At 48.5% G+C, this 16,589-nt stretch overlaps 3 protein-coding genes across 3 annotated transcripts in view; 2 read left to right on the top strand and 1 right to left on the bottom strand.

Annotated features, from left to right (window-relative positions):
* Positions 1–113: 113 nt before the first annotated feature.
* TIGD5 (tigger transposable element derived 5) lies at positions 114–2,029 on the top strand. The gene has a single exon (XM_054985944.1). It carries the CDS (start codon positions 146–148, stop codon positions 2,027–2,029), a length of 1,884 nt encoding a protein of 627 aa, XP_054841919.1. The 5' UTR covers positions 114–145.
* A 3,023-nt stretch (positions 2,030–5,052) lies between these two features.
* On the bottom strand, positions 5,053–12,883 carry PYCR3 (pyrroline-5-carboxylate reductase 3). Its single transcript, XM_054985484.1, has 6 exons — positions 12,757–12,883; positions 10,923–10,987; positions 9,365–9,544; positions 8,045–8,257; positions 6,574–6,666; positions 5,053–5,492 (listed from the first exon to the last, which is right to left on the bottom strand). The coding sequence occupies exons 1-6, from the start codon at positions 12,839–12,841 to the stop codon at positions 5,310–5,312; spliced, it is 819 nt and encodes a 272-aa protein (XP_054841459.1). The 5' UTR covers positions 12,842–12,883; the 3' UTR covers positions 5,053–5,309.
* LOC129334019 (protein brambleberry-like) overlaps positions 12,840–16,589 on the top strand; it is a 27,846-nt gene continuing 24,096 nt past the window's right edge. Inside the window, exon 1 of the mRNA XM_054985943.1 lies at positions 12,840–12,954. Coding sequence (XP_054841918.1) covers positions 12,840–12,954 — 115 coding nt within the window. The remainder of the gene's footprint in view (positions 12,955–16,589) is intronic.

Below are 16,589 nucleotides of genomic sequence, written 5' to 3'. Positions count from 1 at the left end.
TCTGGCCTGCAAAGAGCCTCCTATCCAGGCCTTGAAAAATTTCTGGAGGCAGCGTGGGGAAGGGGCTAGCATGGCTGGGGGACAGGAAGCTTTGCTCCCCGCCAAAGAAAGCAACTCGGAGGGCGAACAGGCTGTGCCTGGAGAAATGTTTGCCCCAGCGGTGCCAGACAATCCCCTGGAGAAGTCACCGGCTCCTCCTTGCCAGCACCAACACAATGGTGCTCCTCTTGATGGTGCCAGCGATGGGATCCGTGCTTCTGGCCCTTTGCCACTTTCTGTGTCAAAGATGGCTTTCCGCCGTGCCTACTCCATCAAGGACAAACTGCAGGCCATAGAACGTGTCAAAAAAGGTGAGCGGCAGGCCTCCGTGTGCCGAGATTTTGGAGTGCCCGGAGGCACCTTGCGTGGCTGGCTGAAAGACGAGATGAAGCTGCGCTGGTTCTTGGACCAGCTGGGCGGGGAAGTGGGCACCCACCGCAAGAAGATGCGCCTGGCAAATGAGGAGGAGATTGACCGAGCTGTCTACACCTGGTTCCTCACCCTTCGCCAGCACGGCATGCCCCTCTCGGGCCCCATCATCCAGGCCCAAGCAGAAGCCTTTGCCAGGCAGATCTATGGGCCGGAGTGCACCTTTAAGGCCAGCCACGGGTGGTTTTGGCGATGGCAGAAGAGACATGGCATCTCCAGCCAACGCATTTATGGTGAGGTGGGTGGAAGCACAGGCAGCCCTGCCCTCAGAGCTGAAGTGGAGCCTGGTCTGCCCTCCTCGGCCTTCTCCGATCCTCCTGCATCGCTCTTGCCGTCACCAGACACGGGCCCCTCTGACGGCGGAGGTTACAACGATGAACAGATCTACAATGCCACCATTACGGGGCTTTATTGGAACCTGCTGCCGGGCCAAGTCAGAACACTGAAGTCCCACCGCCGTTGCCCACAGCCCACTTCACATTACCAGCCACAAGTGAAAGATCGCGTCACGGTGCTGCTAGCTGCCAACATCACCGGCTCGCACAAGCTGAAACCACTGGTGGTTGGGGACCGGCAGGACTCTTCTTGTCTCCGTCACCATGACTGGGACAAGCTTCCAGCTTGCTATCGCTACAGTGCAGAGGCCCGCCTCAGCCCTGCCCTCCTCCACCTTTGGTTCTTTGAAGACTTTGTGCCCAGCGTGAAACGTTTCCTGTGCTACAACTGCCTCCAACAGAGAGCCGTCCTACTGCTTGGCAGCCCTTTCCCATCTTCTGAGAGTGGCCTGGAGGACCCACCCCAGCTGCAGACTCCAGACGGTGCCATCCGAGCCCTCTTCCTTTCCAAGACGGGAGGGGGCGCACTGGGAAGGGGGAGCCGCATCTCCGCCCCGCTGGAGCAAGGCGTAGTGTCAGCCTTCAAGCAGGTCTACAAACAGGAGTTGCTTCGGTTGGCTGCGTCGTGCGCAGTGGGGGAAGGGAATCCAGAGGAGTTTGGCCAGCCTGGCACGGATGCTGGTGGACTTCTGGACTTCCGTCGCTCCTTCCTTCTCAAGGACATGCTCTCCCTCGCTGCCTTCTCGTGGGACCTCATCCCGGCCAGCGCTATTGAGAAATGCTGGCTCCTTGGGTTACGGGCAGCCTTTGAGCCCCACCCTGAAGGGGAAGAAGAACAAGGCGAAGTTCCTGGTACCACAGACAACTCCATCTTTGCTGACCTTACTTATCTGGCTGCTCTTGTGTGCAAGCGCCTGACTCCAGAGGAGGTGGCAAACTGGCTGCACTCCGATGACCTGGTCGCAGACCAAGGGGCGAGGGAGGAGGGCTCTTTAGGTTGTGAAGAGGAGGAGGAGGAGACGGTCCTGGCAGGGGATCAGGGGGTTGCGGAAGGAGATGATCTTCCGGTGCCCACATCCCAGGAAGCTGTACAGGGCCTGCAGAGGGCCTTGCGCTGGCTGGAGGGCCAAAGCCGGCAGCGGGTTGGGCCCCACAAGCTGGTACAGCTTCGCTCGTTCATCAGTATGGCCCAGCGGCTGTGCCGGCCACCTATTCCCGGTTCCTAGCAAGGGCCAAAGCAGGTGAGGTAACCCCGTTGCACTTGCTTCCCAAATTGAGGAAGACTGTCGTCTCTCTGCACAGCAGCCAGAGTTCGTGCCCTGAACCCGTAACTGCTGGCAGGAGCTAATACGCTCCTGCCCAGCGAGGAGAGCAGAACGGGGTATCCGCTTCCTCATTTTCCCCGATCCAACTACAGAGATTGAGTGAGCTTGACTCTAGCGCTCGAGGGCAGTTTGCCACCATCGTGCCAGGGTCAGGTGGGTAGCTCTGTTGGCCTGCACTCAGAGATTAAGATTTGGGTCCAGTAGCATGTTAAAGACCAACTAGATTTCCAGGTATGAGCTTTCAAAACTCAAGGCTCCTTTCTGGAAGCTTTGACTCTCGAAAGCTCATACCTTAAAAATCTAGTTGGTCTTTAAGGTGCTACTGGACCCAGATCTTGCTTTTCATCATGACAGGGTAATTCTTTATTGCTCGAGAGGGAGATTCTAAATGCTTGCTCTCCCCTGCAAGATCAACTAGACCCATGTAGAGTTGGCTTGTGAGGAAAGAGATTCAGCAGGTAGAGTAAGAGATTCAGCAGGTATGTAAGGCAGATTTAGAAAAGCTACTGCAATTTCAAGGGCTGAAAAGAGAAAAATATTAGGAGACGGCATTGCCACAAAGGAAGAGGGGCGGGGGAGAAGGCAGGCCCATCTTTAAAGACACTTTGCCCAGGGACAAGTTCTGGCCTGTCAGACTGGTGATATTTTTCATTTTTTTGACACAGCTAGTGTCTCTTCTGAACACTTTTCCTGAAGGACGGAATTGAGACTTTCCATATTTTGGACTGACAGCTGGAAGCTTTCCAGCATGCAGAAAATCTCAAAGCTCACAGTGTAAATGAGCGTGGTTGGAAAATGTGAACAAGAGACTCAGCCCTAAGAGACCTGGGATGGCCAAGTGCCATGGGGGACACAATCTGATTCAACTGCTAGTTAAAAGCGCATTTGTGCCAGAGGACAACAAATACAAGCTCAGGACAGGAAAAACTGCCTTCACCTAGTCTCTCTACACAAGACGTCTTGGCATGTGTTTGTCAAGTGTAGGGATACGCTATGTTATCTAGGAAGCATAGTTTAAAAAGACAGAGCAGGAGGGGATCACTTTTCAGAGGGTTTGTTAATTTCATCTTCGCCTGCCAAAGGCTCTGTCAATTTCACTTCTTCAGTCTAAAACTGTGGGATGGCAACTAGAGGGCAGCGAGGAATGAGAATGGGCTGGAGTTGCCTTCCAGAGCCAGGCTTGGACCTGGAGAAGTTATAATGGGTCGTAGTTTCCCTTCTGGAATTTCACAGCCCCTTCACACAGCATCTTTGCCCTGCCACCGGCTCCGTCTTTTTAAACTACCCTTTCCAGCTAACATTGTATCTCCTGATACGTGTTCTTCACACACCAGATGTAAAGAGACTCCTAGTTTCATCCAGACGTGAGGAAGCTTAATTTCATAAGCTTGCAAAAAGAGATGATGGTTATGTTCCTACTTGCCGATCAGCTTCTCATTTATTTCCGTTGCCTCATTTTAAACAATGCCTTTCTAACATGCATTGGTTTGGATTAATCAGCTGTGGGTGGTATGCTGCACTGAGCGAAGCTGTCATGGAGATATTAGTAGCTGGGCAGACTCTGGCATAGTGGTTGGGCTGCAAATCAGGACTCTGCTGGTTCAACTCCCACTACTGCCATGAGCTCAGAAGGTGGCCGCACGTAAACTGCTCCAGCTCCCCAGCCAGATTGTGGGGATGAGAATAATAGCACTGACTTTATATTGTCGAAGGCTTTCGCGGCCAGAGAACAATGGTTGTTGTGGATTTTCCGGGCTGTATCACTGTGGTCTTGGCATTGTACTTCCTGATATTTCGCCAGCAGCTGTGACTGGCATCGTCAGAGGTGTAGCACCTCTATACAGTCTATACAGCCCGGAAAATCCACAACAACCGTCCTGTGTTCAGATCTCTCAGTGTCAAACTGTGAAGATGTTAGCAGGCAATACAGCGATAGTGATACAGCCCGGAAAATCCACAACAACCACAGCACTGACTTTGTTCACCACTCTGGGTGTGACACTTACCTGTTCAGAAGGGCGGTATATAAGCACACTGTTTATTATTGTAACATGGAAGCTTTTTAAAAGTAAAAATACTTCCAGCTAAAGAATTAATAAAGTGAATTGGTTAAAGTTATAGAAATGTAGACTGAACTCAGATTTGTACTGGATCTTCTCTACTTGTGTGGAGGGAGTTCTCCATAACGGTGCCTATTTTGTTGGAATGGTGAAGCTGCAGAAACTCAAGCTAACCGCTCTCTGTCCGGGTAGATGTTTTTCATCACTGCTATGTAGCCGGCTCTCCGATTTTAGCAGCTTGTAGCCTGCTTCTTCTAGAAAACGGCAATCACATCTTCCAAAGCATAAACAGGGATGTTTGCATTCTTAGGACTGTGGCATCCAGAGAAACTCTAGTTTACCTGTATGGTAATATTTATTTATTTATTTGATTTATACCCCGCCCTCCCCACAGATGGCATCCAGCTGAGCAAGTGCCTCTGCAGACCAGTAAACAGGGCTTTTTTTCAGCTGGAGTGCGGTGGAACAGAGTTCCGGCACCTCTTGAAAATGGTCACATGGCCGGTGGCCCCGCCCCCTGATCTCCAGACAGAGGAGAGTTTAAATCTCCCTCCATGCCCTGTGACCATTTTCGCTGAGGGCAATTTAAACTTTAAAAAAATCCCCCATTGTTCCATCTGACCCAAAGCGACGTCATTGCGCGGTCCCAGGAACGTGAATGCACTTTGCGCATGTGGCACCATGCCACTCTTTACCTAATCTACCTAATCTACCTCACAGGGTTGTTGTTAGAAGAGCATGCTGTAAGCCGCTTTTGGTCCCTGTTCGGAAGAAAGGTGGGGTATAAAATATGGATGAAGTACAGCAGACAGCTTCTTCCATGCAGTCCAGACAACTAGAAAGAAAAGCAGGCAAACGAGATCCTACGAGCAGCAGTAGCTGCGACTGATATTTATTAAGTATCAGCTCTCCAGGGAGGGAGGTTGGAATGACCAGGCCCTTCAGAAAAGCCTCAGAACCAGAGCCCCCACCTCTGGCTCCCTCCCAGTCTTTTCCCCAGCTTCATTCACTCGTCAGCTGTGTATCCCAGAAAGCCAGTTCCACATCTCTAACCCTTCCTTCCTTGCTTGGGAAAGGGGCATTCCTGCAGAGCTCAAGCAAGGCCACCACATCACAGTCTTCTATCGCTTGCCCATTTCCCGAGCCCAGCTGGTGGCTGCTTCCACAGCATTCATGACGGTAGCTCGCAGGGCCCCCTTTTCAAGCTCATGCAAGGCGCGGATGGTTGTGCCCCCCGGAGTGCAAACAGCGCTCCTCAGGACTGCCGGGTGCTCGCCGGTTTCTAGGATCATTCTCGCTGCTCCCTGGAAGAAATGGAGACTGGAATATTGGAGGGGCAGCAGAAGGTATGATGACTTTTAAATAACAACAACAGTGCTTATGTACTGCTCTTCTAGACAGATCAGTGCCTCGCCCACAGTGGTGAACAAGTTAGTGTTATTATTATCCTCACAATACAGCTGGGGACCTGGGGCTGAGAAGAGTGGCTCACCCAAGGCCACCTACGGAGCTCACGGCAGGAGTGGGATTCGAACCAGCAGAGTGCTGATTCGCAGCCGAACTACCCTGAGCTAGAGCAGATCCCTGCTCAGCCCTGAAGCCAATGGTAAGTTGTTTGGAACAGCTGCCCTACTGGAACGGGGACAAGAAAAGCTGGAACTCTAATGCACTTTGTGCAATAAAAAGCCACTAGCAAAACTAGCAAAAAATTTTACAGCAAAACTAAGAGGATAACTTCGAACTGGAGCAAACAGAAAAGAGAGACTTATCAAATCACAGAAAGATACCATCACAGCACTGCAACGGTGCCCTGTTCACCCCAAACCTGCCCCATTTCCCACCTAAACCACCTTAAGTATGCAGCCTGTGTTGATCCCCTATCTCACTGTGCTTGTGGGCACTTTGGGAATTTTGACAGCTGGCTGCAGGCACTGCCACAGGGTACTGAGGCCAATCAGAAAATGCCAGGAGGCTGCAAGCCAAGCTGCCACCGCCGCCTCCTCCAATGTAGGCCGCTCTTTGGATGCTCCCTGTAGTCACAAAGGTGATGCCTCCCGGACTCTTAACAACATAATAACATTCCATTTATATATTGCCCTTCAGGACAACGCCCACTCAGAGCGGTTTGCCAAGTATGTTGTTGTTATCTTCTTAAATGCCTCCTGCGGGAATGAGAACCAGGATTTGCTTTGATGATGCAGGAACCAATAAACCTATTGGTTCCACAGTGCCACAGGTGGCACATGGGTGACCACTAACCTAAGCTGCATGTGCGAACATGGCTTAGGAATGATAAAACCAGGAAAGGATTCTAAGTCGGGGGCGGGGGGGGGACACACATACAAAGATGGTTGTAATTAATGGGAAGGGTTCTGATCTTCTTACCAAGAGCGTCTGGGCCGCGATCTTGTTGGCCATGGCCGCTGGCATCCCCATCTTTACTGCACCCTCAGCCAGTGCTTCAGAAAACAAGTATGCCTGTAGGGAAACAAGAGGAAGAAAAGCCAATGGGGATTCTCAGGGCAGCAGGGAAGCCACGACGGGATACCCTAAACCAGCCAGGTTGGTGACTGGGGATGCAGTCCAGAATACAGCTGCGTTCTTAATGGGGGTGCCCCAAGCTGTGCTGCTGCAATCTCTCCTTTCCCACCCCCCATTTGTCATCTGGCAGAGGAGCCTTTTGCAAAAGCTCAGCTTTGTATGGCCTAACAGTGGTAGGAGCATAGGAAGACGCCAAGCCAGACTGCTGCTCCCCTAAGCTCAGCACCATCGAGGCAGACGGGCAGCTGATCTCCAAAGGTCATGAGCAGGGAGTCACCTGTTCTCTGCTGCCCCAGACCCTTTAAGAGGAGATAGTGGGGACTGGCTCAGTGGCAGGGCATCTGCTTGGCATGCGGAAGGTCCCAGGTTCAATTCCTGACATCTCCAGTAAAAAAGGACCAGGCAGGAGTTGATGTGAATTGACCTCTGCCTGAGAGTCGCGGCCAGTCTGAGTAGATGGCACTGACTTTGACGGATAAAAGAGCAAGACTGGATTCCAGTTGCACCTTAGAGACCTACTAGATTTCCAGGGAATGAGCTTTCAACAGTCAGAACTCCCTCTTGAAAACTCACACGCTGGAAATTTTGTTGGTCTCTAGGGTGCAACTGGACTCAAATCTTGCCCTTCTGCAGACCAACGTAGCTTGATGGACAAGGTCTGATTCAGTGTAAGGCAGCTCCCTATGTACAATTCATATGTACAACTTGGGCTCTGCCGCACGAAAAGCAGACGCTCTGATCACTGACTTCTGGCTTCTCTCTCTTTTACAGACTCATTTAAAACATCCAAAGCTCACGGACCCTGGTGATGCCCCAAAGATTCAGTTAAATATTATTTTAACATCCATTTTATTGCCGATTTTAAAAATGCATACCAATTTTAAAAAGAGAAAGAAAAGGGGAAAGAAAAAACAAGAAATATACGGGAAACACTTTCGATTTTCTCTACAACAGATATTGGCCTAAAGACAAAGTTCACCCTTGTACTCTTATTATCAGCATAAAGCCTCTCATTTTTTTCTATAGTCCATATTTAAAAAGAAAGAGTCATCCCATTTATTGGGGTGAATCCCCGAATTCTTTCACCACCAGAGTCAAACTCTGCAATGAGAATAAGGTCTGGAAATCTGCAAAATTGTTTAATGACACATAACATTCAAATATGTGGGTCTTTTTTTTGTCCATGGGAGATGACTGGGATGGAAGGAAAGAGAGCACGGCATAGACAGGGGGGCGGGCACTTTCTAGTTGAACTGCCACCAAGATAGAAATTTGGCTTATTACAAGTGGTATCAGCTGGCCCACTGGGACTCACATAGGCCACTCCGCTGCCACTCAGTCCGGTGTGACTGTCAATGTAAGACTCGGGACCTTCTTCACACAGCCCGCAGTTGGACAGTAACCTCTTCAGCAAGGCTGCCTCCGGCTCACCCGCACAGGTCCCCCGGGCCAGCATGATAGCACCCGACTGGACCACACAGGGAAGGTTGGGCATGATCCGCAACACCTTGGTCCCGGCAGGAAGCAGCTGTGGAGGCAGAAGAAGAAAGACCGAGTCGGTGCAGATACACACCAGCAATCTTTCAGAATGACCCACCGAGCTCTGTATCAAGCGAGCCTGTTTTGTAGATTTGTTCCAAGCCCGTGAAGGTTCCCTGCACCCAGAGAATCCAGCTCCTCCCATGGGAAGACTTTACACGCATTTAGAACGTTGGCAGATGGGAAAGCTGCCCAGGTTTGAATTTATATGCAGGTGGAATACTAGTGTTCTGGAGTTCTTTCTTTCACAAAATCAAGATATGTACTATCTTACCATCCCATGATACTTCAGCGCTTTGTTTGCAAGACTGAACATTACAGCCCTAATGGCTTTACAGGAGAGATTTTAGAATAGGTCCTATTCCCACAGAATTTGTGCTTGTGGCCTTAATAGAATTGATACATCCTTTCATGCCCTGCTCAAATGTAGGCTCTTCGAAAATATACGGGATTATTATATTAAGCCTTTAATTAACCAACTGTCTTCTTATACTCCAGAAATCCCGGCTCTTTTAATTAGCAATAGGGATCCTAAATTTACCTTGGCAATTGCAAAATATGTCTCTGTCCTTTTTGCTCTTGCATCCAAAAAATAAGGAATAAGTATTTCCCGCTGCTCAAGATGTATGAATCAATGAGCTTCTAAGGGAATAAAAGGAAAAGGAAATTGTTCTGCGTCACACTAAGGACTACAAGTAGATGGCCCACACAGGAAGCCACTGCCCCTCTTTTAAAGGTCTGTGACTGTCAATTGCTTCGGTAGTTCACTGCTAGCTAACACAGTGTTGGATTATCTGCTCCTTACACTGGGTCTTGTTTTCACATCTGCTCTGGGTAGCAGCATCACACACCTGTCCTTTGAATTGCTTGACCTTCTGGCCTTGTGTGTGTATGTTCCAACACAGGCTAACCCTTTGTGCATCTGACGAAAGTGGGACTTGTCTCACAAAAGCTTGTGCCAAAAAACTGCCTGAGGTACCATGCAAGACAGCTGCTCTGCCAGACACTGTGTCCTACCCCTCTCCACTCTAGATGTGGGCCCCTCTGACCCATAGGGATATGCTCAGAGCAGCAAAAATGTCTTCTGTCAACTCACCTCTTCTAGGGTCTTGAGTGTGATTCCAGCGGCCATGGAAACGACAATGTGCTTTGGGGTGACGGCAGGAGCAACTTCTTGGAGGACGAGAGGGAGGATGTGGGGCTTGGTAGACAGGAACACCAGGGTGCAGTTCTTCAGCACGTCTAGGTTGCAGTGCGTCGTTCTGCAGCCAAAACTCTTTTGTTAAAACGAGAGACGGAGAGACAGCAAACGAGAGATGAGCAACTCTCACATGCATCTGACGAAGAGAACTGTGATTCTCGAAAGCTTATGCTACAATAAAGTTGGTTAGTCTTAAAGGTGCTACTGGACTCTTTTTGAACTCTCACATTGCAACTCATCAGTACTTGGTCTAGTCACTGGCCTCCTGCTTAATCCAGCAAGTTACCTAGTGATTGTCCTTGGGATGGGATGGTCTTTAAATAGCCCTCAGGAGGCAAAGCCCCCTTCTCCATGAGCACAGAGAAACCTTGCAGAAAGCATTCGTATACGATGACCCAACACCCACTTTCACGCAGGACTTTGGGCACAGGCAGGCAGCAGCTATTCCGACTTCCTAGTAAAGCTGCCAAAATCCTGAACTTGGAATTCTGAAAGATCAGGACTGCAAGAACCTTGCAGGTTAATTCAACAAAATGAGAAGCCAAACGTTGTTGGACTGTAAGAACAATTCCGTCATACATACATTGGAAGGATGGAAGGAAAATTCAAATGCCGCCCCAGGATTAAAGGCCCGAGGGACTAATATTGGGCAGATATTGTTCTGCCCAACTCTCAGCATCCTACAAAATGTTTAATATTAGCATCAGCAACATAAAGACCAACAAATTACTTTCTAAAAAGCAACTTGGCTAATATATAGGGCACAATGATAAATTAGTATTAATAATTAGTTTTCCTAAGGAATCAGATTCTGTCTCAGCAGGCCGTCTCACAACAGGCCTGTATGATGGTCTCACATTATCCCCATGTTCTTTAGGGGGTGATTTGGACGAGACTATCTAGAAAGTTTGTGTGTAAAGTGGTGTCAAGTCACAACTGAGTTATGGCGACCCCTGCTGGGGCTTTCAAGGCAAGTGAAAAGCAGAGGTAGTTTGCCATTGCCTTCCTCTGCAGAGTCTTCCTTAGAGGTCTCCCATCCAAGTACTGACCCTGCTTAGCTTCCAAGACCTGATGAGATTGGGCTATACCATGCCACCTTCCTTCCCAAATCCAGAAAGTTTAAGGCTGCGATATTAAATGCTGACTTTGTACTCGAAAACCAATACGATTTGTGGATAATTTTCTATCAATTCCCGTTTGCTTATTTGAAAGATTACTTTAATTAAGGGCAAATCGTTCCGACAGTATTTGGGAAAGGAAAGAAACCAAGAATAGTACAGAAACACACAGGTGCCCTACTGGAAATAAAGTTGGGAAATCTCTTCTTGGTGTGACTGACTACAGTTTGCTCACAGATATCTGAGCATGGGGGAAGGGGGAGACGCGGACATTCACCAACGTTCCTTTCACTTCACGCCTTCTGCAAAACAGTCGCTGTTGTGCCCTCATTTACCTTGAACTTGTCCAAATTGGTGTTGGACGGGGCACTGGCAAAGATGTTTACCGGCTGAACTTCTCCTGTTAAGGAAATAAGGAGAAGGTGGGGAAAATTCTGTACTGAACCTAGTTCAAGTTTTGCATTGTGCAAACACATATCCACAAGAAATATCAGAATAACTTGCAATATCCAGCCACAGCTGCTGGCAAAATGTCAGGAACTACAATGCCAAGACCACGGCTATACAGCCCGGAAAATCCACAACAGCCATCATTCTCCGGCCGTGAAAGCCTTCGACAATACAACTTGCAATATCACTCATCAAATTAACCACGCTTATTTAAACATATATACTGTTTGACTTTTAAACTTCCAAGTGGTTTACAATAAAAACGGTAAATGGTACACATCATAAAATCTAAAACTTTAGTCTTCAGAGTTGCATTGCGCTGTCCATTATCAAAGCTGCCGTGAAAGAGTCCCTTACAAAAATGGCACAACTTTAAGGCAGAATCTCACTGGGAGAGTTTTGTGCCCAGAGTATGGTACACTACAAGGAACAAAGGGAGTCAACAAGAGTATTTTTCCAGGAGCCAGAGTAACTTTCCATGCTGCGCCAATAAACAGCTTAGCCGCAAAACCTTCGCCTGATCCTATCTGACTGTACATGAAAGACCCGCAGTCTTAGAGGCCCAATATTGTTGCAAGAGGTTAAGAATGTCATTTTAATTGACTATTCCGTATGTTAAAATAGGGGGAGAAACATGGGTATTATGATGTCTGCGTTCCACCACCCCCTATATTAACAGGATAAAATATGAACTTCATGACAGTCATACGTGCAAAGCCACACACAGACACAACGAAAGTGGAATTTTATCATCTCTGGGGGAAAAAGCAGTATCCTTCATGACCCTCAGAAAAAAACCAGGTGGGAGCGTCTTCCTTTTTTCTCCCTTCTAGAGAAAAAAAGCCCCACCCTCTGAAGTTTTTTGGGGGGAATGGCAGACACACATTTCCCCAGGCCTTTTAAACTCGTATTCTACCTGCATTCTTAACGTTTTGCTGTGCTACAGTCACCATCCCACACCTAAGACAGGCCCTGCCTGGTGTAGTGGTTAGAGCATCTGGCTAGGACTTGGGAGGCAAAGGATTAAATCCCCTACTCAGTCATGAAGTGGCTATAGGCCAGTCACACACACACCCTTTCACCTACTTCCATGGTTGCCAACTCTGGGTTGGAAAATTCCTGGACATTTGGGGGAGGAACCTCAGTGGGGTATAATACCATCAAGCCCACCAGCTAAAGCCACCAGTTTCTTCAGGGAAATTGATCTCTTTAGACTGGAGATCTGCTGTAATTCCAGGCAATCTCCAGGCCTTACCTGTAGGTTGGCAACCCTAACCTACTCACAGGGCTGTCGCGAGGACAGAGCAATACTCCCAATCCCGAGCTCCTGGGAGGGAAAGCGAGATCAAAACATGCCAAAGAGCAAAGTGGGCTCTCCCCCTGCATTATTATCACCCAAGCTCTTTACTAGGGTTGCCAATCTCCAGATAGGACCTGGAGATCTCCCCGACTAACAACTGATCTCCAAGCTACAGAGTTCAGTTCCCCCTGAGAAAACAGCTGTTTTGATGGATGAGTTTTACTGCATTACAGCACGCCGAGGTCCCTCCTCTCCCCAAACCCCGCCTTCTCCTCCAGGCTGTGCGCCCCGAAATGTCCAGGCATTTCCCGACCCAGAGTTGGCAACGTTCCTAATTGCTGATCAAAGCTCCCCTTCCCCTAGAATTTGCCCCTGCAAAGAGCCTCCCCCGGGCCGGTCTCCCATCTCTCCAGACTCACCTGCCTGCAAGATCCCCCGGGCCACCGCGCCGGCCATGCGCCCCGCGCCGATGAAGCCCACCCGCAGCTCCCGCAGCGCCTCCATGTCCCCGGCAACTGCCAGCCCCGCCACGGCGCTCCTCGCTCCATTCACGCCCTTCCCAACCGAGAGAAACGCCACCCAATCAGGCCGAGCTCCGCCGCGGGGAACAGCCAATGGTAGCGCGAGGCCCTGATTGGCCGCCCATTCAGGCCCCGGAATGCGGTCCCCGGCTGTGGATTGGCTGAGTCCCTCCTGACGTCAGAGGTTTTAACGGGGATTTGCGGCGCGTTTGCCGCGAGTTCTTGAAAAGGATGAATGAATGTTGCCCGGCAGCTGGGAAGCGCAGGCACGTAAGTCAGTGGCGGAGGCTGGCTGAGGAAATAACAGCAATAATAATAATAGTAAAAGTGTGCTTATGTACCTTCTTTCTGGACAGATTAGTGCCCCACTCAGAGCAGTGAACACAGGCAATGTTATTGTTACCCTGGGAGTTGGGGCTGAGAGAAGTGTCTTGCCCAAAGCCACCTGCTGAGCTCATGGCAGTTGTGGGAGTCAAACTAGTAGAGAGCTGGCTCAGAGCCTAGCCTCTTAACCACTATGCTACAGCAGCTCCCTTATAATAATAACTGCACTTATATACCACTCCTCTAGACAGATTAGTGCTCCACTCAGAGGGGTGAACAAAGTCAGTGTATTATTACCGGAGCTGGGGCTGAGAGGAGTGGCTTGCCCAAGGCCACCTGCTGAGCTCATGGTAGGAGTGGGAGTCGAACCAGCAGTGTGTTGATTTGCAACCCAACCACTTATCCACGCTTAGGGATGAGGATTCTTACGTGGGCATTTAGGGCCATCCCCCCAGGGATGAGCAGTAGGATCTCGTTTAACAGAACTCCCGTGGTGCTTTGAAGAGCCACAGAACTTATTCCAACATGAACTTTTGTGAGTCAGAACTCATTTCACCAGATGTGAAGTAGTTATTCAAATCACCTACGTCTGTAATTGCAGTTCAAGCAGAAAGGCAGGGTGAGTAGGGAGATGCTAGCGGGGAGAGACCAGCGTAAAACTCTTTAAGTTCTTGCTTTACTCCAATATCTCCCTGCTTCTTTCCTCCTCCCAACAAATCCACTTTCTGTTAGTTAGGTATAAATGTAGTTGCTCTAGATGCATTTGCTAAGTGAACTCTGACACCAGAGCTCATGCTGGAATAATTTTACTAGCGTTTATGGTGCTCCAGGGTCCTGTTTAATTTTGAGCCAAGCTTGGGCTCACGGTGGTTTGTCATATAAATACAACAACTAGCCCTGCATAAATGAAGCAACTTTACTCCATACCCTGGTTGTAGAAATGTCTGCAGCAGGAAGAGGCTGAAGTCTGGGTCCCCTTAGCCCTTGGAATCAGTTCCTCCGGAGCAGTTGTTTACTCTGCAGGAATAAAAGAGGAATCCTTTGACACCTCAAAGGCAAAGTGGCATTTACTTCTGAGTAAGCATGCTTAGGCCCTGATCTGGATAGCCCAGGTGAGCCTGATCTTGTCCGATCTCAGAAGCTAAGCAGGGTTGGCCTTGGTTAGTAATTGGATGGGAGGCCTCCAACAAAGACCAGGGTTGCAGAGGCAGACAATGGCAAACCCTGTCTGTGAGTCTCTTGCCATGAAAACCCCAACAGGGTTGCTCTAAGTCAGCTATGACTTGAGGGCACTCTCCAAGCATGCTTAGAGGAAAACGAAGAAGTGTTACTGTTTGGTTGTTAACAACAACATTAGATTTACATACCGCCCTTCAGGACAACTTAACGCCACTCAGAGTGGTTTACAAAGTATGTCATTATTATCCCTACAACAAACACTCTGGGAGGTGAGTGAGGCTGAGAGAGCTCCTAGAAGCTGTGACTGACCCAAGGTCACCCAGCTGGCTTCAAGTGGAGGAATGGGGAATCAAACCCGGCTCTCCAGAGTAGAGTGCCACACTCTTAACCACTACATTAAACTGGCTCCTTTACCTTTTTCAATATTTATACATTAGCCTTGAATCAATTAGTTGTTGCTGTGAATTCTTTTGCAAGTAGTTTTAGAAGTCTCTAATATCATAAGTAAGTGGCTTTGTATTATAAGAGGGGCACTTTACCAATTTTGTGTTGAGAATTGCTCCCAGGCAATAATGCAAGATTTTGTGATGCCTGAAAGGCAGATGCTGCTTTTAAAACATTTGCTGGGGAGCTTCTGCCACAATGAATAAACTGGTTAGCCTTTAAAGTACCGCAAGGCTCTCTGTTAGTTTGTGGCACAAACAGGGCTGCTAGGCTGGAATGCATCCCGAACAATAGATAATCCTGTCTCTTAGGAAGGCTGCTACAGCTATCAGGTCAAAATAAGAAAGTCCTCTTATCCAGTCTCGGTTAGGGGGTGCGGTTCATGACCAATCACTTCTTAAAGACCAACTGGATTTCCAGGGTATGAGCTTCCAAGAGTCAAAGCTCTCTTCTTCAGATACCTTTAGAAGTTCTAAGTGCATGTGAAGAAGGGAGCTTTGACTCTCGAAAGCTCATACTTTGGAAATCTAGTTGGCCTTGAAGGTGCTACTGCAGACCAACACAGCTACTCACCTGAAATGTGTAGTTGAATGTGGGCGACAGAGGCAGGGGCAAACTAAGAGACAAAGGATGACAAGAGACCAAGGAGTGCTGTCGATCCGTTTCTTAAGTTTTCTTCTCAAGTTGATGGATGGAAGAAATACCCCTTTATTTTGCTGCCTGGTTCAGCACACCACAACATAATACAAGCCTGGTGTGAGTTTGGGGGGGTCTCAGATTTCTGACCCTTGCTGTCTTGTTTCTCTAGCAGCTCCCTTTGCTTCCCTCTTGAGGGCTGTACTTTTGATCAGATTACTCCATCGGCCTTCAGAGTAAAGGATATTTTGTATTGCTTGGAAATGATAAGAGCTAGGCAGTCAGGGGTTACCTTTTCATGGGGAAACCAAGGCCATCTTATCCTCTGAGTGGTGGACACTCGCTCAGTCATCCTCTTCTGAAATTCAGTCATCCAACAATTGCAGTCCTTCTGGGCAGGAGCACTTTAAATGATCGTTTCTGTTTGAGTATCGGGATTTTTAGGGGGAGGCAATAGGGGTGGCTTTGACTTTTGTTGAGCTTATGCATATGCAGGTTGTGATTATTAGAGTTCAGGCTTAATACATAGCTGTTAAGCTTGGTTACAAGTTCTAGCTGGGTTGAAACACCAAGTATTCAAGTGGATGGATAAAGTGCAGGGCTTTTTTTCTGGGAAAAGAGGTGGAACTCAGTGGTGGAATTCAGGACCGCACAATGACGTCACTTTGGTTGAGCTGGAAAAAGGGTGGAGTTTTTTAAAGTTTAAATCGCCCTTGGCGAAAATGGTCACATGGCTGTTGGCCCCGCCCCCTGATCTCCGGCCAGAGAGGAGTTTAGATTGCCCTCCGAGCCGCTCAAGCCCCCTGTCTGGAGATCAGGGGGCAGGGCCACCGACCATGTGACCATTTTCAAGAGGTGCTGGAACTCCATTCCACCACATTCCAGCTGAAAAAAAGCCCTGATAAAGTGTATGAATATGCATCAATGGCTAAATTAACTTCTTATGTGCATAACAGACCAATATCAGAATTCCAGAAAAAATGGAGATTTCTTTGATCATGTAGCTCAAAGTTAAGAAAAATTAAGAACAGTTAAGATGGAAAGAGATTAATTGCAAAATAGAGACCTTAAAAAAGTTGAGTATAAAATATGAACTAGATGAAAGATTATTGATAGGAAATTTTAGGTATAAGTAATTAAGGAGAGGG

Source organism: Eublepharis macularius, chromosome 7, assembly GCF_028583425.1.
Source record: "Eublepharis macularius isolate TG4126 chromosome 7, MPM_Emac_v1.0, whole genome shotgun sequence".
NCBI lineage: Eukaryota > Metazoa > Chordata > Lepidosauria > Squamata > Eublepharidae > Eublepharis > Eublepharis macularius.
This window is presented reverse-complemented; position numbering and strand designations above follow the sequence as displayed.